Source organism: Carlito syrichta, unplaced genomic scaffold, assembly GCF_000164805.1.
Source record: "Carlito syrichta isolate Samal-C Ts95f unplaced genomic scaffold, Tarsius_syrichta-2.0.1 Scaffold303073, whole genome shotgun sequence".
NCBI lineage: Eukaryota > Metazoa > Chordata > Mammalia > Primates > Tarsiidae > Carlito > Carlito syrichta.
In genome coordinates this window covers 163,812-187,424 of record NW_007247169.1, presented here as the reverse complement: position 1 = coordinate 187,424, position 23,613 = coordinate 163,812, and the positions used below count along the sequence as shown (strand labels likewise).

Here is a 23,613-nt window from a genome sequence, read left to right as displayed (position 1 = left end):
CCAGGCGGGTCTCGAACCTGTGGGCTCAGGCAATTCACTCACCTTGGCCTCCCAAAGTGCTGGGATTACAGGTTGAGCCACCGAGCCCTGCCTGTCAGTCTTTTTAATGCACACCAAATGTAGACTTTACATGTGCCCAAGCCTCCTCTGGTGTTACAAAGTAGGGAAGTAGATTTTGGGTAAATTTACCTCTGCCCCGTCAGGCCCAAGGGGCCTGTTATTTTCTTACTACCAAAGAGGAATACAATAAATAGAAAGGAGGTAGCTTCTTGGTTCTCTTTTCAACATATCCAGAAACAAATCATTTTCTCACCACTTCCTCAGCTGTCCTTGTAATCCAGGCCACCATGACCAACCTCCTGACTCTTCTCCCTACTTCCTATCTTGCTCTGCCACAATGTATCCTCAATCCAGAAGCCAGCATGATTCTGCTAAAGGGTAAGTCACATGATGCCACTCTCCTGTTCCAAATCTTCCATGCTCTCCCCCTTTCACTCAGTGTTAAAGCTGTTATTTCATGGCCTTGAGGACCCTAAGTGATCTGCTTCACTATGGCCTCCCTGATCTCACATCCTATCACACTCTCTCCTGCTGTATCTCCTCCAGCTGCCCTTTCTTGCTGTTCCTTGAATACTCCAGGCACAATCTTACCTCTGGGCCATTGCACTTGTTTTCCCTCTTCCTGGAACTGTTCTTGGATATTTACTTGACTCAGATTCTCATCTTCTTTGCTCAAATATCACTTTCACTTGTGCTTCCCTGACTACTGTTCCCTATATTCTTCCTATGCTTGATTTTTCCCATAGTACCTATCACTCTTTTCTGTTTATTGAACAGGTACTGTTTCAGGTGCTTAAGATACACCATTGAAACAAAAAAAGAAACATATCACTTATGTTATTAATGGTAATAAATAATATACTATATATAATAAATAAGTCATTTCTAACTATGGAAATTAGTATACTAAAGTTTGGTACTTTTCTGTCCTGGAGGCATTGTTAAGCTGAAATCCTTTCTGGAGAACCACTGAAAATTTACGTCAAAAACCTTACAAGCATATATACTCTTCAACCCAGAAATTCCACTATTCTAATTTTATACCAAGATAGTAGGATATGTGCAAATGTTTACCTGCAGTAGAAATGTACAGCACAGCACTCTTTCTAAACATCAGTATCAGTAGCATCATAAATGTATAATCAGAGAGGAATTGGTTCCACATACCATATTAGTTCTAAATAGTAGGAAACCACTGAATTCTTAAAAAGTTATACTGGATAAAAAAATCACAAACAGATTGACAAACCTGTCAAATTAAAATGTAAAACTGCCATTTAGCCAAAGCATTCCATATTTAACAAAAATATTGCAATGCTAAATACAGCAAACTGGAAAAAATTGCTATGTTTTTATCATGCAAAGATTGTCTTCAGTTTTTTAACCCCTCTCCCCTTCATCTGGTTTAGTGGTGGATACAGAGAAGGTTACATAAAAGTCAGCAGCCTCTATGTCTGTGACATTTAGTGTTTCAGGATCCAAGACAGTCAGTGATCTCTTGCCAAAGACCAACAGAGACAGACGTATAGCCATATGAATCTGGATTTCTTGGTTCGTTGCAATGAGGGCGACAAAATGCCCTGGTGAACCATTAGTAGGCTCAGTCATTCTGTGATTGTATATTCTAATCATTTTTATCTAGGTGAGAAAATAAAGCAGGGCTGTAGTTATAACTGGTAAAAAAGCAGTTTTTTCATACTAGCCGGGAAGGAGAGGACGCTTGGTTATTTTTGTTATTTGGCAATGTTCTTGCTTTTTGTCTGTTCCATCTTGTTTTTATCTTGCTTCATAATGGCCACAGAGTGTCATTACCTGTTGTTGTTGTTGTTGTTTTGTGATTCCTTATATTCAAAAGGAAATGACCAGGGTGTAACTGTGAGAGCCAGGCCAGCTCCTAGCAACCACAAAGCCCAGCTGTTAATACCAGACGGGTTCTTGATTGTCAGGGGTTGCTTTTCTCTTCCTCAGGATACATGTTCATTTGTAAATGTGATAAATTGTTGTTAGTAATAAGAAATACAATAAGATTTAACACAATAGAAAAGATGAATAATTGCTAAAATGTTTAAAACTGCACTGACTTCTTATATGATTAAATATTGACCTCAGTTCTTCATTCCTTCCTATATCTAAACCAACAATTTCGAAATTCCTCCCAAAGAGATGTGGTGTACTTCTAGAACTCTTGACTTTGGACTTGAACATGAGAATGACTTTGGTTAGTGCGATGTTAGCAGGTGTGAGTCAAGCAGTGCCTTTTAAATATGCCTGCATAGTTGGGCTTGCCCTTGTGTATCTCTGCCGTCTTTCAGAAGGAAATTTCCTTTTCCCCATACTTTGAACTATGAAGAGCGCCTTTAGTTTATAGACAAGGAAGTATAATTGCGTCTTTATTTATTTATTTTTTTAAATTTTAATTATTTTATTTTATTTTACTTTTTGAGTTGGAGTCTCACTCTGTCACCCAGACTGGAGTGCAGTGACTGCTCTTGGCCACTGCAGCCTCAACCTGCTGGGCTCCGGTGATCCTTCCGCCTCAGGCTTCCAAGTAGCTGGAACTACAGATGCGTGCTACCACACCTGGCTAATTTTTGATTTATTGTAGAGATGAGGGCTTGCCAAGTTGCCCAGGAGGGTCTCGAACCCGCAGGCTCAGGCAATCCACTCACCTCGGCCTCCCAAAGTGCTGGGATTACAGGCTAAGCCACCGAGCCCGACCTAATTTTTATTTTTGATTCAGGGGGTACATATGCGTATTCATTACACAGACATATTGTGTATTGGTGGGGATTGAATCTCAGGTGGCCCATTCCCCAGAAAGTGAACATTGGAACCTGTGGGTTTTTTCCTGAACCCTAGCTTCTCTCCTCCATCACCCCTTATTGATTTTTTCAGTGTCTATTATTTCCATCTTTGTGTCCATTTAGCTCCCACATATGAGCGAGAACATGCAGTGTTTCGTTTTCTGCTTCTGAACCAGTTTACTTAGACTGATGATCTTGTTTCATCCATGTTGCTGCAAAAGACATGATTTCATTCTTTTTTATGGCTTCGTAGTATTCCATGGTGTATATATACCACATTGTAATCACCCACTGACCAGTGGATGGGCATTTAGGTTGATCCCATATCTTTGCAATTGTGAATTGTGCGTGATGAACATGCCAGTACAGTTGTCTTTTTAATATAATGACCATTGTTCCTTTGGCTAGATACCTAATAGTGGAATTGCCGGATCAAATGGTAGATCTACTTTAGTTCTTTGAGTAATCTTCATACTGTTTTCCATAGAGGTTGTACTAATTTACACCCTCACAACAGTGTATAAGTGTTCTCTTTTCTTCACATCCTCACCAGCAATCATTGTGTTTTGATTTTTTAAATAATGGTCATTTGACTGGTGTAAGGTGGCATTTCATGTTTTTAATTTGTGTTTCCCTGATGGTGAGTGATGTTGAGTATTTTTTCAAATGTGTATTGAACACTTGCATGTCTTCTTTGGATAAATGTCTATTCATGTTGTTTGTCCACTTTTTAATGGGGTTATTTGTATGCTCACATATTGAAAACATTTTGCTTTAGAGATAGGGTCTTGCTCTCTTGCCAAGGCTGGAACGCAGTGGCATGATCATAACTCACTGCCTTCTGGGCTGAAGTGATCCTCCTACTTCAGCAAGGCCTGAGAATTAAATTGATATTAGATCAGCAGGAGAAAAGCATACAGATTCATTTAATGCAAGTTTTACTTGGCACAAGGGCCTTCATAAGGAAATGAAGATAAGATGCAGTTAAATTTGAACACATATACTGAATTAGACAAAAAGTAGTAAATTATGCAAATTTAAGCCAAGGGGCTTGAGCCAGGGTAGTTAACTGGGTAGAGAAGTAGCAAGGAGGATAAGGGCTAATTTAACAAGGTTTGTTTGTACAAAGAGCCACAATTTCTCATTCTTGGTAAGAATGATACTTTTGTTCTGGTTTAGGGAGGACGCAGGAATTTCAATTTCTGCTTTTAAGAAATAGAAGGAAGGTCAGAGTGATCTTCTTGAAACTGCTGTTCTTCAAGTGTTTTTTTGGGGGGAGGCTTTGTCAAAGATGAGTTGGTTGAGAAATTGAGGTGTTCAAGTGACTCAAATTAGTCCATATGCTGGAGTGGCATGTTTTTTTTGAACTCCTTTAGAACCTATCTTTTCTAGTATACAGTACAATTTACCTATATATGATTTAATCTACATATTGATTTTGTGTTTTCTGTGTTGCCTTTTCCTGCTTTCCCTCACCCCTAAAACTTTTGAGAGCATGGATTTTTGTGTACTCTCCTTACTGTTTTTTCCATATCCCAGATCCTGCATTCAAAAATCACAGTGCCTAAAATAATGGATGGGGAGAAAGATAGGCAGGGAGAGGTAATTATTTCCATGTTTTAATATTCATTGCTTTGACCTAGAAACACACTTGTGGGTTTCATATAATTTGAACAGTGTTCTCATCTAGATGGAGACAAATGCTGTATGTGTCACTATGATGTCAACAATGGGAAGTTACTGTCTTAATCCTAAATTATTATTAAATTCAGTTATTTGGGGACACAAAATGTGTATTTATGTATTTTTGCATAGCTGTCCTTTCTGTTTGCACAGACACACTCTTATCATTTGGGCTCTTTTAATGACCTTTATATTTTTGCTCTGCAATTTAGAATTGAATATGAGTTGTTCTCATTCTTTTGATGGCAACAAAACCAAAACAAACTGTTAAGATAGAAAAGGAGAGGAAGTGTGAAAATCAGTAAGATACGTTCCCAGCAGCAGCCAAATTTTGTAGGACAAGCAGACTTGACTAGAAGAGAAATGTGAGGAGGCTGCCACCTAGTGCTAACTGAATCTTGCGGTATATGGCTATTCCATGGAGAGAAAAGTAATTTGCTCTATGACTCCCAAGGCAAAAAAAAAAAAGTGAAATTTTTTTTACTTTGATAGCCACTGAGGGTACCTGGCATTGGTGTGAGACAGTTTGACAGAGCTTGGCTTACAGATCTGAGTTCCTGCTTTCAAGAGGCTCAGGACAATCTGAATCTGCGAAACTGAAATACAGGCGCTCAAAATCCAAACTTGGCGAGAACTTAAGAGTCCTAAAATATCGAATGATCTTATTTTGGTTTTGACTCTCAGTCTTTCTTCATTCTAATACTGGTTCTCCCAAGGCATTTCATGGGTGATTTTTTTATCTTTCCCTTCAATGAGACAAGATAATCGAATTTTGCAAGAGTACGTTTGGAAAAACACGCACAAAAGAAGCGTAACCACGAAGGGATTCGAACCCTCAATCTTCTGATCCGAAGTCAGACGCCTTATCCATTGGGCCACGTGGTCCTTGGAAACCCTGCTCCACTGCAAAACTTAGAAAGTAAAATGAGCTTTCTGCCTCCGTTCTCTAATATTTTGTATAATAATCAAAAGGCAATGGCATCCGCCGCTTCCATTTTTCCGCCATTGGGAAAGTGGAAACCCTAGATCATGTGTTATTTACAGCGTCGGAATTGATGAACAGTTGGAATTAACAATTATTTCGATCTTGTGGTATATGGCTACTGCATGGAGAGAAAAGCCGTTTGCTCTACGACTCCCAAAGCAAAAAAAGTGAAGTTTATGAGACCCAAGAGAAGTCAAAAATACTTCATATATCCTGTATCTAAGGATGTTTTAAAATTAAGCTTACTCAGGGTTTTTTTCCTACTGATACTCACTCACATTCAACATTTACAGACTCTAGGTACTTGGGGTGACTGCCTAGCCAGTTGTTAAGGAAACTGCCCCTGCAGGCAACATCTGCAGGATCGTCTTTTTCGCTATCCTATACGGATATCTGCAGATTCCCACGACAGTTTTCTTCTCCCTATGATGTTCTGGTACTTTCTCCGATTGTTATAATGTGATATCAGAGCACTTTTCATGATATATTCCTGTTGGGGGAAAAAAATATTTTTGGCGGTTTTTCAGGAGTATAAAGATGACCAGGGTTATTATTGTTTTTTGAGGCTCCCATATGTTAAGAAGCAAACCAACACACACGTTTTGACTGTTAGCAATTTTTACATTTGCAAAATGCATTAAAATAACATGGAGAATATACTTATAGAATTTATAATGTACTGTAGAGTGCTTGGTCTCATAAGAAGATATAAAGTTGTATTTCGGATGGCTTCTTTCAAGCCTGTCAGTGGATCTTTGTGACCTCATGTGTCTCATTTGAAGATGTCAGTACTCTACAAATAAAACATTTTCTTAATTTTCTTCTTCTTTTTTTTTTTTTGAGTTGGAGTCTCACTCTGTCGCTCAAGTAATCCTCTCATCTCTGTCTCCCAAAGTGCTGGGATTATAGGCGTGAGTCACTGCACCTGGTCTTTTTTAATTTTCCTAAAGCACAGACAAAGAGAGCAATGTCTCTCCTGGCTTGTCATAGGCCTTAGCTTTTCTTGATTGGCAAATCAAGCTTCTGGAGCACAGAAATGAATACTTTTACATAATCTTTCTTTCCCTAGCCATACAATAACATCTGGCAAATAGTTGGAGCTCAATAAAAATGTGCTGAATTTCTCATATCCATATTTTCTGAACTCTGCAATCATCTTTAATGTGGGGACTATTTAACAAAAATATTCTTCTATTCTGCACAAAATAGACTGTGAACTTGTTGCTTTCTCTTTCTGGAGTCTGGAAGATTGATTGAAAGGCTATTGCAATATATAGATGACACGTGATTATGGCTACACCATCAATAGATAGTGTTGGTGGAAACGGTGAGAAGTGGCTGCATTCTGAATATGTTTTGAAGGATTGCTGATTGGATTGGATTGTGAGAGAAATAGAAAAGGTGTATACATTCCTGAGATTTTTTTTTCCTGTAACAACAAAGTTTGCATTTACTAAGATGGGAATGACCTCAGGAACATTTTAAGGGTAGAGTGTGTATGTGTGTGTATGTAAGGGGGGGGTGTAAGATCTATTTGAACTTAAGTTCAAGTTGTGTATTAAACATGCAAATGAAGATGGCCAGTATCAGACTTTGATGAATATATATAGTCCCAAACATTCCTTTACCCAATTTAGAAATGACTTGCTGAAAAATACACCAATGAAGGACCAGACTACAAACATGAAAACTCCAGGAGCTTTTTTCCTAAGGAGATAATTTGATCATATTCTTTGCTTACAATTGTTCAGTGATTTCCTATCGCTTATTGAAAAATAAAATGTAAATCTGTTTTCATTGTAAACTCATACCCTTGTAACCTGCCCCTTCCTTATTCTGTGGTAATTCTAGACTGTATTGTAAGATCTAAGATCGAGTGCTGCCTTGACAACTTTGACCCTTACAGGGCCCAGCAAAAGGCTTAGCTGCAAGTTCTGTTGTCACCACAGATATGGCCCCCATGAGCAGGAAATGCTCCCCACTTGGCCAGTTCCTTTATCAGCTAGAACAGCTGCACCCCACTCAATCTTCAACCTAATGGGTTCCACCTCCCTGTGAGCCCTTAAAACTGCTAAGTCAATATTTTTCAAGGGAATGAGTCACCCCACCTTCTGATTACTATGAAGTCTGCTTCTCATAGCCTCTACTAGTTTGTCCTGCTGCTGAATGCAACCCTTTCATGATTTTGCACTGCAAGCAGCGCCCTTTTCTTCCAGGCTGTGAGTATATGTGCTTAATAAATAGCTACCAATGTCATTTATCTAGTGTTGTGTGTCATGTGTTCAGCCTTCATACTGTTCAGGGAAGGGGAATTTCTTCTTCATCAATAGGTGAATGGGAGGTGATCAGGACACGGTCATTTTTCTTTCCAAATCCCTCTCCCTCGCATGATCGCATCTCCATACTCTTATTGAATTATTCATAGTTCCTTAAGTATCACGCTTCTTTTTCTTTGTATTTGTTTCTTTTTCATAGAATGGTCTTCTTGACTGTCTGGCAAATTCTTACTCATTCAAGTTGTGGCTCAAAATCTGCCATCATTCCAGAATTAGAGAATTGCCAGGGCAAAATTGATGCAGCAAATGTATTAGTTTTTTCCTGTCTTTATAGATAAGTGCCATAATGACGACCCTTACTAAAATATTGAAATGTTCACATAGTTACTGGGTAATACTGTTATTCAACTAACCTGAAGCGGCAGATCACCATGAGCTAGGTTTTCAGCACACTTAAAGTAAATATGACGATTCATGATGTGCACCTGGTATCTGGTTAGGTGTCCACCCCATGGCTGGTCACATGGTAGCCATGTGACCAGCTCCCTTTGACAACTTTGACTCCAATGCTCAAGTGAACTTTGCTAGGCAAACACGGTTTACACACAACTGGAAAGAGTCTTTGTGTCATCACTGAAGAATTGGGACAAGAAAGACTTCTGTAGTCTTCACCTGTGCATATCTCTTTTTCTGCATTGTATTATTCACTATAATAAATCTAATCCAGAGTGACTGTTGAGTCATGTGTGTACTTCCAGTGAATCACTGAATCAGCAGATGGTCATGGGCTTACATTTCCCTTATTCCCACTGCACTTAGAGTATAATTCTTTTAAAGAAATACTGTATTGCACTATTCCTATCTAGTTTTTTAAAAAGCTTGTCTAGACTATAGGCTATTTAGTGTTTTTTTCTTCTTAGCTTCTCAGTATATGATACATAAATATCTAAATAGGAATACTTTCTGAGAGAGACAAATAAAAAACAGTCAACATATATTAAAAAAAATAAGCATTAGGTAACAGCTCTATTAGAGATTTAAAAACAGACTAGAGGGTAGAGGACGGAGAAGACACATCAGTAGCCTGCAGAAGCAGTTTTCTCACGTCAGAGTTCAATCGGGCAGTCAAGACTCCACATCTGTCTCAAGCTGCTACTCATTTATTTACTCCCAGGATTAAGACTCTCATAGTTGCAAAGAATCTGCGTGAGAATTAAAGGGCTTCTAGTGTATCACCTTAACCACTTGGCAAAAGGTCCATTTGAATTATGTATTGAAATAAATACATAGCCATCCCTCGACGCACACCCCTGTCTTCACGCTTGGCACTCAGCTTATTTCAGCACTTTCCCTGCTTGACAAGGTAACACAGAACTGTCATAAATGATGGGTTTTGAGACTGTCCTACTCAGTGATCTGTAACAGAAACAAAGAACTGAGTACCATGTTCCCATTCATAAGTGGACCCTGTGCTGCATGAAAGAGATTGGCGGATTGGCAGTAGCGGATCACTGCGGGAATGGAGGGGTGGTGGTGGTGGAGAATGGGGACACATAACATTAATAAGCGTACCTGATCCCAAACTAGGCGAAGTGACGACCAATGGGAAGCCCAAACTTCACTTGTATGATGACCACTTATGTACCTAACCCTGAATTATACCTCACATCTTTAAAAGAAAAAAAAAAAAACTGTCATAAATGGCCGGCAACAGCGGCATGGCCACTTTGGCAGCAAAATAAATCTGCTTCAAGACAGAAAAATTTGTTAATAATAAATGTGAGTTCATGAAAATAATCACTCCTCGTCCAGAAATGGTGTACAGATTCATGTTTATTTCCCAGAAATTATTTTAATTCCGAACGACCTGGCTTCATTTTGTTTTCTGTTAAACATGAAGCTAAATTGCTTTGGGAAAAGGGAACGCTCCTAGCAGAGGATGGTTTCGATCCATCGACCTCTGGGTTATGGGCCCAGCACGCTTCCGCTGCGCCACTCTGCTCGCCCGCAGGGTTTCTTCCCAACAATATTCTTAACTCTGTTCTCAGTCTTACGTTTAAAAAAAACCCTACAGAAACTCGCCTATTTATGTCAATACCTTGACTACTACAGATACCAATTCTTTTTGGAATAAGGCTGCTACCAGAATGAAAGAGAAAACAAAGAATGGAGAAGTAAACTTTAACATATTGAAAAGTTACTGGGTGCAGATGTGAGGAGGTGGCTAGATTTTTTTTTTTTTTGAATTGTAGTCTCACTCTGGAGTGCAGTGTCACACTCATAGCCACCCCAGCGTCGACTTGCTGAGCTCCAGAGATCCTTCCGCCTCAGCCTTCCAAGTAACTGGAACTACAGGTGGCTAGATTTTAAATGAAAATGACAAATTCTAATAAGCAGAGAAGGAAGAATTAAACTCAGCTTCAGCGCGGAGGGTGAGAATTGTACCACGGAAGCACTAACCAACCACGTCTTTGCCTTTGTTAAGAAAACTCTTTTAGTCAGATTTCTCTAGGCTTGGTGATGGTGAGGTGAAGTCTTGCCCTTTCCAAACTTTTCGCAAGAGGTTTCGGTTCTAGGTGCTTTACACCGGAAATGCCAGAACTTTGTAAACATTGGACAACGCCGGACGCGTCCTACGGATATTGCTGCAGTTCTGGTCCAAGGCCCCCGTGCAGTCTTCCTAAAGCATTCCAAGCAACAAATGATAATCATCGAAACAATGTCTCCAATATGATTTAGTTGTAAAAAGTTCGAAACTTCCTATTTAGCGACCCAGGGCCTGGAGGACACGCCTCCACAGAACGAGCACCCAGTCGGCCAGGCCCAAAGTCGTTGGTGACGTCATCCAGGGCCGGGCTCTAAGGGGTGGAGCCAACGGGCCAGCAGAAAGTTCCCGTATGCAAGCTCTCAGTTTTCAATTAGGTCCGAAGACTGTGTATATAAGGTTGTTGCCTCGGTCTTAGCCGCTGCATAGTGGAAGCTTGTCTAAGGCAGGTTTGTAGCCATGTCAGGACGCGGCAAAGGTGGAAAGGGGCTTGGGAAAGGCGGTGCTAAGCGCCATCGCAAAGTCTTGCGAGATAACATCCAGGGCATCACGAAGCCCGCCATCCGGCGCCTTGCTCGGCGTGGGGGCGTCAAGCGCATCTCCGGTCTCATCTACGAGGAGACCCGCGGCGTTCTGAAGGTTTTTCTGGAAAACGTGATTCGTGATGCTGTCACTTACACAGAACATGCCAAGCGCAAGACGGTAACAGCCATGGACGTGGTCTACGCTCTCAAACGACAGGGGCGCACTCTTTACGGCTTTGGTGGTTAAAGTCTCCACAAATCAAGATTTCCATTTCTCAACCAAAGGCCCTTTTCAGGGCCGCCCACTTTTTCCCGTAAAAGAGCAGACATCTTTTGCCGTGTTCTCGTATTCTCGGTCTTGTTTTGAAACGTACCTAATCCGGGGATAAACTGCAGGTAACGTCTTGTTTTTGTTATAGTGGATTCTCATGTTTTCAAGGCCCTTTGAGTGCCAAGGTTCTTGGGCTATGATCTCCCCGCCCCCCGATTTTACGGTAACTGGTAAGTTTTTCGTAAAATGGCGAACTTGCCAGTGGGGTTTTAAGTACTTAACAGTTCAGAACCGAGTTTTAAGTTTTACCTAGTACTGTAGAGAAGTCGGGAAGCTGCGTGGGAGAACCTACTTTACCGTGCTCAAGATGGCGGGGAGGGCGGGAAACAAAGCCTACTCTGGCGGGCTTGAGACAAAGGCGAGTCCCTGAGCGGAACGGGTCGTCCCCCGGGGCGGGAGCGCAGGCTCATTGGAGACGGTGTGTGGGCTGCCGCTTTGCCCTGACCACTAAACTTTGGTCTACAAAAGGCACTGGAGTAACACGCAAGGAGGCAAGTATTTGGCATAGACTGGTGTAGCAGACTTGATTACAAAACCACTAAAATTTTAGGACATTACTCAATGAACAACACTACTGAAACATCGTCTAAACTTAAATTTCAAAGTAATAGAGACGACAGCTTTCCCCCCTATTTTTTAAGTATACATAAAAGCATCAGGCTATTTAACCCCAAATTATTAAGTGTGCACTAGTTAAACACCCGCATAATCTTTTATGCCTAATGCAAACCACATTTCTTAAGATCATACTCAGTCCACATTAAAAACACCCCACTTAATGCTTCTGCTCCAACTGTCTTGGAGGTCTGACTTGCTCCGTGAAAGATCCAGTCATGTCTGGTTCTCTCTGGAGTCTCTTAATCTAAAGCAGTTTCTTCCCCCATCTCTTCCACCCCATTTTTTGTTATTGATTTGTTGGAGACCAGACCTGTAGAATATTCTTTGTATTGACTTTGTTTCCTGATGGGATCATTTTACTTGACTTCCATACTCTATGTCCTGTAAAGTAGAAGTGGCGTCCATAGACTTAGTTGAAATCAGGTTAATGTGCTTATCAAGACAGTTTATAAATTATATGTACATACTATTGCACCACATAAGAGGAACGTGATATCTGGTTTATCTGAATTCAAGATGACAGATCAATCTCTGGTCTAGGGTTATAATACCATTGTAAAATCAGGCTTTTCCTCGTTGTGGCTAGCAATTAATCTCTAGGGTGATATTTTGGAGTCTGAAAAATCAATGGATTAAATTTGAATATTACCTTTTTTTAAGATAGGGACTCCTGCACAAATATGAAAAGAATCAGATGTTAGCTAAGACAGTAGTTTGAGGATAAAAACAGGATATTTAACAAACAAAATGAGCACATAGTATGTGCCAGGCACTGTCCTATGCTTTGGGAATTACAGCAGTGAATGACAGTGACCAAACCAAATTCTTATATTCATGGAGTTTATATTTATTTGGTGTGGGTGCACACACAAACTAAGTAAAGCAGTGTTTCTCAGATGGTGCTAAGTGCTATGAAAATAATTGGAAAGAAAGGAGTAAGAAGGGAAATAGAAGACCAACTAGGAAAGCCTGGAGGCAGCAAGGAGGTACTGTGACTGAACAAAGGGGTGGAGTGGGTGTGGAGGTTGAGGAGATAAGTTTTGAGAGGCAAATGGAGGTAAGTAGTTCCTATATGGCCTTGTAGTGCAATGTAAGGTGAGAGCCACTGTAGGCTGGAATACAGTGGCACAATCACAGTTTACTGCAGCCTCAACCTCCTGGGCTCAAGCACTCCTACTGCCTCAGTCTTACTAGTAACTGGGACTAGAGGCATGTGTCACCACGCCTGGCTAATTTATCTATTTTCTGTGGAGACAAGGTTTGGTTTTGTTGCCCAGGCTGCTCTCGAACTCCTGGGCTCAAGCAATCTTTACACTTCAACTTCCGAAAGTGCTGGGATTACAAGTATGAGCCACCATGCCAACCCCACTGTAGGGTTTTGAGCAGAGGACTAACATGATCTGATTTATATTTTTAAACGAGTCATCTGGATACTTGATGGAAAACAGACTATAATGGGGCCAGGGTAGGACTGAGAGACAAGGTAAGAGGCTACTACGATAATGCAGTTGAGAGATGACAGTGGCTTGGAGCAGTGTGTTGGTGAGAGCTGTGAAAATCAGTTGGATTTTGTGTATACATTTTTTGAAAGATGGATTGATAGCCCTTTTCTGAGCTTAGGAATGTAGAGTATGAGAGAAAGAGAAAATTATGGGTGAGTCTAATGATTTTAGCCAGGACAACTAGAATGGCGATATCAGTTGTTAACATGGGAAAGAATATGGAAGAAACGAGTTTTGAAGACAATTCCACATCTTAGTTGTGGACATGCAGAGTGAGATGCCTGTTACATATCTAAGAGGAAGATAGGAAACAGGCAGTTGGATAGATAAGTCAAAGTCTGAAGTTTAGGCAAGAGGTCCAGACTGGGAACATAATTGAGAGTTGTCATCGTATAACTGCCATATGTGTAAAAAATCTACAAGATGAGAAGAGGACTGGAAATGAACAGAAGCAGTGCAAGGACTGAGCTGTAGGTCAGAGAAATAAGGAATGCTGGGTCCGTGTTCAAGACATGTGGTTTTCTAATTACAGTTTTACAAGTACTTTCTCCAATAAATTTCCCTTTCTCCTGAAATTCCCAGAACAAACAGAATAAATATTATCCATATTTTACAGATGTGGAAAAATACATTTAGTAACAAAAATATGCAATTGGAATTCATACTCAAATTGTGGCAGAGAGGGGGCTGGTAGCAGTTAAAAGTATTCCTTTTGAAAATCAATCAGCAAGCTCTGAAAACCCACCAGACCAGTTTTATTTGTGAAAAACCAAATAGCCAAGGACTGAAGGCTTTCATGGGAATGCAGAAGAGTAACTAATTCACAGACTTATCCAAAACCCCTCTTTGGAAGTTGACAGTTTACAACCCTGCTTACCATGCATTTCCTGGAGACCGTTTGTTCTTTGAAAGATCTGATTTTGCTGAGTACAACACAATTCCAAAGAAAATGTGTAATCACTCAATAAGACCCCCCTCCCATATCTAAATGAAGGTATAAGACCCCTCTTCTCCCTTTCTGGGGGGCTCGGCCTGGGAGTGTTAGCCCGCCAAGTCCGCCGGCGTAAATAAAATTGCCACCTCCTATAATAGTCTTGGTGTCACTACCTCTCTGTCTTCCCATTACAAAATAATCTATTAATGTTAGAGCCATGGGGAAATCACTTTGGGGATCCAGTAATAGCAGTTCACACTGTTGCCAAAATGCACCCATTCTCTCCAGTTATTTTGTGTGTAATTCTAGGAGTTCTCAGGCTTCCTGAAGCCTATCTGTGGAATTCAGCTTTAGAGCCCTATATCTGGCTTCCTTTTTTTTTCTTAGCTTAGCGGCTCCTGCTTGCATAAAGACAGATCTTGAGAATGAAAATCACTGTCTAATTGTGTTGAGCTTATGTTTTCCTGTTGCTGTGGAGATATAGTCCTATATGTTGATGATGTGGAAATTAAATTACCATTTCTTAAACTCCAAACTCCAAGACTATGCTACCTACTAGACATCTCTATGTGAAAGTCCAATTAATGTGTGCTTCTGACTTAAATAAGCTTCAAACATAATTTCTGATATTATGTCTGCAAATTTAGCTTTTCTTATCATTTAGAAATTGGTGAATGATATTTTTAACCCTTTTAGTTGGGGTTATTTTTGTCTCTGATTTTCTTTCATACTCTACATCCATTCTATGAGTAAGTCCTATCAGTTCTATCTTGAAAACACAATCTAACTGTAGCGAGAAGACAGAGAGATTGTGAAACCGAGACTATTATAGGAAGTGGCAACTTTATTATGCTGGCAGGCTCAAGGGCTAATGCGTCTAAATCGAGCCCTGCAGAATGGGAGAAGTGGGGTCTTATACCCTTGTTTAGGTAAGGGAGGGGATTGTGTTGAGTGATTACATATTTCCTTTGGAATCTTACAAGGTTGTACTCAGCAAAATCAGATTTTTCAAAGAACAAACGCTCTCCAGGAACTGCAGGGTTATAAACCATCAACTTCAGAAGAGGGGTTTTGGATAAGTCAGTGAATTAGTTACTCTTTTCCTTGAGAGCCATCAGTCTTTAGCCATTTGGCCTTTTTCAAACAAAACTGTCCTGGTGCCTGGCGGGTCTCTACAATACATGGCAGAAGATTGAGGATTCAGCTTAAGAACTCAGGGGACATTACTGATAAACCATTGTTTTGCTTTGTCAACCTAAACTGTCATTTTAATTGCTGTAGAACTAACTTTATTTGCTGTAAAATTAACAGAGTTGTCCCCCATTGAGTATGTTAGAAAAGGGTTTCACTAGCATTTCCATTCTTTCTTATAATAGCAAGTGTTCTTGTGCTTTTATGTATTTCTGCCTAAATTGGGTGTTTATCGCTTCCCACACACACCTAGCATGTACGTATATAGAAACTATCTGGCCAGATGTAAGAGTTTTCCATCGTTATTCATCCCAGCCAGGAGTTTATTCTGTAGCAGAAAAAATAGAGAGATCGTGACACCGAGACTATTATAGGAAGTGGCACCTTATTATGCTGGTTAGCACAGCACAGCGGGCCCGAGAATTTCATGCATCCAAATCAAGCTCGAGCACCCCAGAACAGGAGACGTGGGGTCTTATACCCTCGTTTAGGTAAGGGAGGGGGGTCGTGTTGAGTGGTTACATATTTCCTTTGGAATCTTACAAGGTTGTACTCAGCAAAATCAGATTTCTCAAAGAACAAATGGTTTCCAGGAACTGCAGGCTTGTAAACTGTCAACTTCAGAAGGGGGGTTTTAGATAAGACTCTTTTCCATTTCTATGAAATAGCCAGTCTTTGGGCCATTTGACCTTTCTTAAACAAAACCTGCCCAGGGACCTGGTGGGTCTTTAAAGTTGCAACTTGCCTTTCAAAAGGAAATACCTTTAACTGCTATCAACCTTTCCTTCTTGCTGCTGGACTAGTGGCAGCCCAGGTGAGGCCAACTGCTGATACCGAATCAGCCACATGTGTCTGTGTTTATTCACTCAATCATACAAGAAATATATTTGAGCATTTGCTGCATCCTGCCACAGTTCTGGTGACCAACAAGGCCTGTTTGGTATTGGGCATCTGCTTATGCAACTAAATTTTCTCAGTGTACTAAAGGACTATTCTGGACATTTAAAAAGGTTGAATGTGCCCAGCCCCCAGCATTATGGAATGGCACATGTACCATAGGAATAATCCAGCCAGGGTTTTTCCTCCTGCCTAACCCAAGGGGGGATGAACTAGGCATTCCCCTTTATGAAGGCCTCAAAACACAAGATGCTCGATCCCTTGACCAAGTTCCTAATATAGAAGGGACCCAGGTTTGGAAAAAATGACGAATGGCCGCCCCAGAGAATTATAAATACTTATGATCCAGCCACATGGGCACACAAGATAGGAGTTGGAAATGCTGCATGCCCATATATATATATATATATGCTAAATCGCATTATCAGGTTACAAACTGTCTTAGAAATTATAACTAATCAAACAGCCATGGCTTTTGAGCTTGCTGCTCAACAACAAGCCCAAATAAGTGCAGCTATTTATCAAAACCATTTAATTTTGAACTACCTGCTAGTGGAAAAAGAAAAAAGTATGTGGTATATTTAATAGCTCTGACTGTTGTTTGCAAATAGATAATAATGGTAAAGTTATAACTGATATAGTCACCGATGTTAGAAGACTTGCCCATGTCCTGGTGCAAAGATGGCAAGGCATAAAAATCGGCAATTGGTTTAAAAACATGCTCTTGGGTCTGGAAGAATTTAAGTATATTATTGAATCTATAATCCTATTGGTGGGATCCTGTCTTATCCTCTCTTGCATAGCCCCAATAATTATGAACGCCATTTCTAAGTTTGTAGAAACAGTTGTTGAACAAAAAACTGTGGCCCATATAATGTTGATGCACCAAATTTAGGATGATGATGCTTTAGATTCATAAAAGATCAAGCATCAAGGGGAGAATGTGGCAGAATGTGGCAAATGCTGAAATATATTTCCTGTATGATTGAGTGAATGAACGCAGAAACACATGAGTAGCTGCTTTGGAGTCAGCAGTTGACCCCATGGCAATCATCTGGGATGACAGACTGTCTCCCACTAACCCTGTGGCAGAAAGGGGGGTTGGTAGCAGTAAAAGGTATTTCCTTTTGAAAGCCAAGTTGCAAGCTTTAAAGACCAGCCAGGTGCCAGGACAGTTTTGTTTGAAAAGGACCAAATGGCCAGAGACTGATGGCTCTTATGGAAATGCAAAAGAGTAACTAATTCACAGACTTATCCAAAACCCCTCTTCTGAAGCTGACGTTTTATAACCCTGCAGTTCCTGGAGAGCATTTGTTCTTTGAAAAATCTGATTTTGCTGAGTACAACCTTGTAAGATTCCAAAGGAATATGTGATCACTCAACATGACCCCATCCCTTACCTAAACAAGGATATAAGACCCCGTTTCTCCCCTTCTGCGAGGCTCGATTTAGACACATTCACCTTCAGGCCTGCTGGTGTAATAAAGTTGCCACTTCGTATAATAGTCTCAGTGTCATAATCTCTCTGTCTTCCCGCTACAATACATGTGCAGATTTGTTACATGGGTATATTGCCTGATGGTGAGGTTTGGGCTTGTATTGAACTTGTCTGTCAAATAGTGAACATGGTATCCAATAGATAGTTTTTCAACCTTTGTCCCCTTCTTACTGGGGAGAGTATACAGTGGCAGTCTTTTTGAGTTTGAGATGCCTGTAGAATACTTAGTTCATTTAGTATTTAGATGCCTAATCACAATACCTCTTGGTATGGACTGAATTGTTCCCCTGCCTACTCAGATTCATATGTTGACGTTCAACATTCAGTACCTGAAAATGTGACTTTCTTTGGCATAGGGTCTTTTATTTTTATAGTTCTAGTTCTTCAAAGGGATGTAGAATCTTTAAAGATGTAAAATGTGGCTATTTGGGTGGGTCCTAATCTAATCTGACTGGTATTCTTATAAAAAGAGTAGATTAGGATACAGACACAGGCACAGAGGATTTTATCAAAAATTTTTTCTGACACAGGCACAGAGGAAAGTCTTGGTGAAGACACAGGGGGAAGACAGTCATCCGCAAGCCAGAGGAAAGAAACTCCAAAGAAATCCAAAGAAATCAACCCTACTCACAGGGTTGATCTTGGACTTCCAGCCTCTAGTATTATAAGAACAATAATTTGTTTAAACCACTCAATCTGTGGTACTTTGTTATTGCATCCCTAAGCAAACCAATACACTTCTCAACATTTTCATTCTGGAATCATTTTTCTCTGGGTCTTTTCAATGCTATGCCTGCTTCTCTACCCTAGAAAGACAAACACAGAACACTGATGCACACCCACAACTAGCGTATAAGGGAAAAGTTTATCTTTTTTTGTCCACATCTTAGGTTCATTGACTGGATAATAAAAGAGAGATAAACAAGAGAAAAATCTCACATATTTATTTAATGTAAGTATTACATTATGGAACTAAAGGTAATAAAGAGAAATCTAGCAAGGGGCTTAGGATCTTATGACCTGCTTCAGGGGAGAAGGGTGGGGAAAGATCAGAGAGACTTTCCTGCCCTTGCTGTTTCTCAAATTTCATCACCTTAAAGTATTCAATATGTTAAGGTACCATGTTTTGGGGGAGTATGTTCTGAACCTCAGTGTATATACTGCTGAGGGTAGATGGAAGATAGTATAGTAACTCTTTTTATTTTTTTTTCCAGGAGTTATTTACTATAGGAATAAGAAATACAACAGCAGCAGGTACTTGAATCAGAGCTTAGGGAAGATGTTACCTCAATTTTGGGGTGAGGTGGTGTTCCTTTTTTTTTTTTTTTGCGTTGAGTTGAGTTGGAGTCTCACTCTGTTCCCTAGGCTGGCACACTCATGGCCACCGCAGACTTGGCCTGCTGGGCTCAGGGGATCCTTTTGCCTCAGTTTTCCAAGTAGCTGGAACTATAGGTGCGCACCCCCACACCCGGCTAATTTTCTGATTTACTGTAGAGGTGAAGTCTCGCCAAGTTGCCCAGGCTGATCTCTAACCCCTGGACTCAGTCAGTCCTCTCACCACTGTCTCCCAAAGTGCTGAGTCACTGAGCCTGGCGAGGTGGTATTCTTAGGTACAGGAATGTACACCAATTTCCTTTGAAATGACCAATGTCTCAGAGATAGAATGGATTTAGAACAGTGTGGCCCCTTATTAGTGAGGCAGTCTCCTATGTTCCAGTTTTTTTTTTTTTTGAGTTGGAATCTCACTCTGGTACCCAGGCAACTTCACAGCTCACTGCAGCCTCCACCTCATGGACTCAGGCAATCCTTTCTTCTCCACTGGAGTAGTTGAGACTACAGGCGTGTGCCACAATGCCCTGTTAATTTTTAAAAATTTTTTTTGTAGAGTTGAGATTTTGCTTTTTTGTCCAGGTTGGTCTCGAACTCCTGGCCTCAAATGATCCTTTCACCTTGGCCTCCCTAAGTGCTGGGATTATAGGTGCTAGTCACCATTGACAGGCTTTATGTTCCAATGTAACAGACATTTATCAAGGTGTAGATTATGTTTATCTAAAAAAAAAAGGATCTGCTTTGGAAGTATATGATGGAAACCTTATAAATAAATGGAGGGAAAATAAATGTAGTAGATTTAGCAAAGGAAATAGGAAGCATGGAGGAAAAAAAAAGCTAATAGCCAGTTCTTATGTGAGTTTTTAGGTTTTCTTTCTGAGAACCCAACACATCTAGAGGTTAAATGAGGCATCCCTTGTTCTAATGAGGGTGTGGGGTAATCCCTGGAAAATATGACACATGTTGCTTGAATTGGTTAGCAAAGACAGGGAAATCTTATAGGTAAGACAGTAGGATGTCCTCAAGACACTTCAGAGAAAAGAGATGGTTCTAAACAGGTGATTGGACCCTTCAGAGTCTTGTTTACACTGTCAGAGAAAGAAGTCTAATTGGCATAAAAAGCTAGTAAGTTTGGCAGCTTATTGCATTATTCAAGGCCTCAGGACTCTGGTGTTGCAATTTGGGCAGGACCAAGGCACCTTCCCTACAGCTTCAGCCAGAGGCTTTCGCCACAGCTAATATTTTGGGAAGCAACCTCTTTGCAGCCAGTGTCCTAAGTGCTTTAGTTACTGCTTATGATTCCCATTTAGAGGTTTATAGAAGAATTAAATAAATTGCCCAAACACAGAATTAAAACAGGCAATCAGGACTGTATCCTGTCTGGAGAGATTTCCCCCTTAAACCGTGCTTGAAATATTTCCATAAATACATTGTTTCAAAATGTATTTAAAACTCACTTTGAAGAGCAAAAATTAATTATATATGGAGCTTAGATTTTCTTTTTTTCCACAAGTGACCCATTACAAATATTCACAGTAATCTGCTATGTAGACATTTGAAGATTAAGACATAGAGCTAATAGATTTTTGGGCTCAGGTTTACACTGCCAATACCCATGGGTTTCCCTTCAAAACACAGTGCTCAGAAGTGATCTTTAGGGCCCCACAGTCACTATCATATTCTTTTCTTTCTAAAAAAAATTTTACTGTGCAAGAAAGAATATGTGTATCTCCTGACAGATTTTACTTTTATTCCAGTTGAGCCTAAATTTCCCTACTGCTACAAATGCAGTTAGCCTTCTGCTTAGGATAGTCTCTAACAAATAGTGCGGAAAATAGTCTTTTGAATGTGATGGATGGGATTCAGTTTCCAATTTTATTTATATTTGTGTAAGTATAACAAATTTCTCAGGTCATTCACCTGTAAAACAGGAGATCCTATTTCATAAGATATGATTGTAGGATAAAATCAGACAGTAGGCATGCTAAGAATTACTACACAGATGTTAATTCCTTGTAACCCTGTTCTCTAAAAATGAAATTTCAGGAAACGAAGTAGCTGTGGACAAGGTCGATCCAGGACATGGAGGACGCTTAGGAAAAACTCCAGTGCTCGGAGAGTTACAGATCAAAAACAAACCCAAACAAACAACAAAACAAGTCCCTGTCTTCTCACCCACCAGGAATCATGGCTAAAGAATAAAACAGTCCAGGAAACTTCTTTCCTTTCCCCTCATGCTGTTCTGTTGCCTGTTGTCTCTTGAACCTCATGTTCAGCCACGTTTACAAGTTCCTGATCTTGCCAAGAGTTAATATATATAACGACGTGAAATAACCCAAGGACGACAAACTCAGTGAATAAACGTGCAGACGTTACTGGGCGTGCAACAACGGAGACAAGAATGTCTGGTAGAGATCTGTTGTGGTTTAGAAATGCAACCAGCAGAGGTGTTGATGCTCCCTCATTGGGATAAGCTCTATCCATTCACAGGGTAATAGCATATTACAAAATGATAGAATTTCATTTTCTGTATCCCTTCTTAAATCTGATTTTACTCCCTTCCTCCACCTGCCCTTTTTTGTTTCGACTCAGGATCACCCAACTCTAGACTTCCAGTTACTTCCGATCAAGTGTAGTAGGGTTAGGAGAAAATGAAACTAAAAACAAAAGGGAAGGGGGGTGGCTATAGATCAGAGACTAAGGGCCACTATTAAAGCGCATACACATTTACTCCTTGTTAATCTCCGCAAACTAGAGAAAAAAGAAAAACTGTTTCGATAGTCTAGCGAAGCTTCATCTCATATAATCTCCCTAGCTATTTTGCTCTGCATGCCTGAAGAATTACAGATCTTTAAGAAAGGAAGTGGGTGGCTCTTAAAAGAGCCTTTGGGTTGTTCTGACAGATAACGAATTTACTTAGAACTGGTATACTTGGTGACAGCCTTAGTGCCCTCGGACACTGCGTGCTTGGCCAGCTCTCCGGGCAGCAGCAAGCGCACGGCCGTCTGGATCTCCCTGGACGTAATGGTCGAGCGCTTGTTGTAATGCGCTAGACGCGACGCCTCCCCCGCGATGCGCTCGAAGATGTCGTTGACGAAAGAGTTCATGATACCCATGGCTTTAGACGAGATGCCGGTGTCGGGGTGGACCTGTTTCAACACCTTGTACACGTACACGGAGTAGCTTTCCTTGCGGCTGCGCTTGCGCTTCTTTCCGTCCTTCTTCTGTGCCTTTGTTACTGCTTTCTTGGAGCCCTTCTTCGGGGCAGGAGCAGATTTAGCTGGCTCAGGCATGTTTAAAGCCGAGGTATCACCTCAAAAGTCGACAGGCAGGATTCTGGAGAACAAGGACGCCCTTATTATATGCTTGCTCCGTATGCAAATTAGGATTGCTGAGTTACGGTTTTTGATTGGATCGCTTAGTATCTAAATACCTGATAGGCCATTTCTTAATTCCTAAATCTCATTGGTTCTTCCAGAAGCTCAACCTTAAATAATTTGACCTTTCACCTATAATCACGTTCTAAAACGAGAAGTGGTCTTATTTTTTTAAACATCTGCTTTTTGATTGGCTAAAGTTTGTGTTCAGGCAACGGCACAGACTATTTTACCAAGCTACTGCAGAGTAAAACTATCTGCTTGCGCTTTACCGGAAGCTCTGAGCTTCTTTTAGGCAATCGTTTCAACACCTATGTCAGTACGCAGAGAGCAGGGAGGTAAGGCTTGCGCTAAGGCTTGCGCTAAGGCAAAAGCTTGCTTCTCTCGCGTTGGTTCGTCAGCCGAGTCCACCGCTTTCTCCGCAAGGGGAACTATTCCGAGTGGGTCGGCACTGGCGCACCAGTGTACGTGGTGGCGAAGTTGGGAGTAATTGCAGAGATTCTAGAGCTGGCAGGCAACGCTGCTCGCGACAATAAGAAGATTGGTATCATCCCCTGGTACCGGCAGTTGGCCATCCGCAACGACGAGGAGCTCAACAAGCTGCTGGGTAAAGTCACCATGGCACAGGGTGGCGTCCTCCCCAACATCCAGGCCGTGTTGTTGCCTAAGAAGACCACGGAGTTGACCACAAGGCCAAGGGCAAGTGCTGTAACCAAAACATCAGTGAGTGTAGTTTTTCCTTGCTTCAAAGGCTCTTTTCACTGCCTCTGTATTTTCACACAGAAAAGCACGTAACAGATTCATTGTAAGAACTATGGTCATAGCATCTATCAATCTTAAAAAATACGTGTCCTTGATCCTTACTGTACAAGTGACTAAGTTGATTGCAACTTAGGTGTCCTGTGACACTACTGTTGGGATGTGGTCTAGGCAAACAACGAGAAAAATGTTTACTATCTCTGTTGTAAGGGCTTTATAGTTAGGAGGAAGGGATTTCCGGTAAGACTTGCAAAACCTTGTAGTGTTTAGAGGTACAGGGACACTCCAATGTTCCAGTTG

The 23,613-nt window shown here is 40.8% G+C and overlaps 2 protein-coding genes, 2 non-coding genes and 1 pseudogene across 4 annotated transcripts; 2 read left to right on the top strand and 3 right to left on the bottom strand.

Annotated features, from left to right (window-relative positions):
• Positions 1-5,359: 5,359 nt before the first annotated feature.
• On the bottom strand, positions 5,360-5,432 carry TRNAR-UCG. Its single transcript has one exon. It is a non-coding gene; the product is annotated as a tRNA-Arg (tRNA).
• A 4,306-nt stretch (positions 5,433-9,738) lies between these two features.
• On the bottom strand, positions 9,739-9,810 carry TRNAM-CAU. The gene has a single exon. It is a non-coding gene; the product is annotated as a tRNA-Met (tRNA).
• Positions 9,811-10,807: 997 nt separating this feature from the next.
• Positions 10,808-21,361, top strand: LOC103259957 (histone H4). The gene is made up of 2 exons (XM_008057607.2): positions 10,808-11,273; positions 21,224-21,361. Exon 1 carries the CDS (start codon positions 10,813-10,815, stop codon positions 11,122-11,124), a length of 312 nt encoding a protein of 103 aa, XP_008055798.1. The 5' UTR covers positions 10,808-10,812; the 3' UTR covers positions 11,125-11,273; positions 21,224-21,361.
• A 728-nt stretch (positions 21,362-22,089) lies between these two features.
• Positions 22,090-22,470, bottom strand: LOC103259958 (histone H2B type 1). Its single transcript, XM_008057608.1, has one exon. The coding sequence runs from the start codon at positions 22,468-22,470 to the stop codon at positions 22,090-22,092; it is 381 nt and encodes a 126-aa protein (XP_008055799.1).
• A 397-nt stretch (positions 22,471-22,867) lies between these two features.
• Positions 22,868-23,363, top strand: LOC103259968 (annotated as a pseudogene).
• Positions 23,364-23,613: the final 250 nt, after the last annotated feature.

Coding starts and splice junctions, on each gene's coding strand:
- LOC103259957 (XM_008057607.2), top strand. CDS start 10,813: ATGTCAGGACGCGGCAAAGGTGGAAAGGGGCTTGGGAAAGGCGGTGCT.
- LOC103259958 (XM_008057608.1), bottom strand. CDS start 22,470: ATGCCTGAGCCAGCTAAATCTGCTCCTGCCCCGAAGAAGGGCTCCAAG.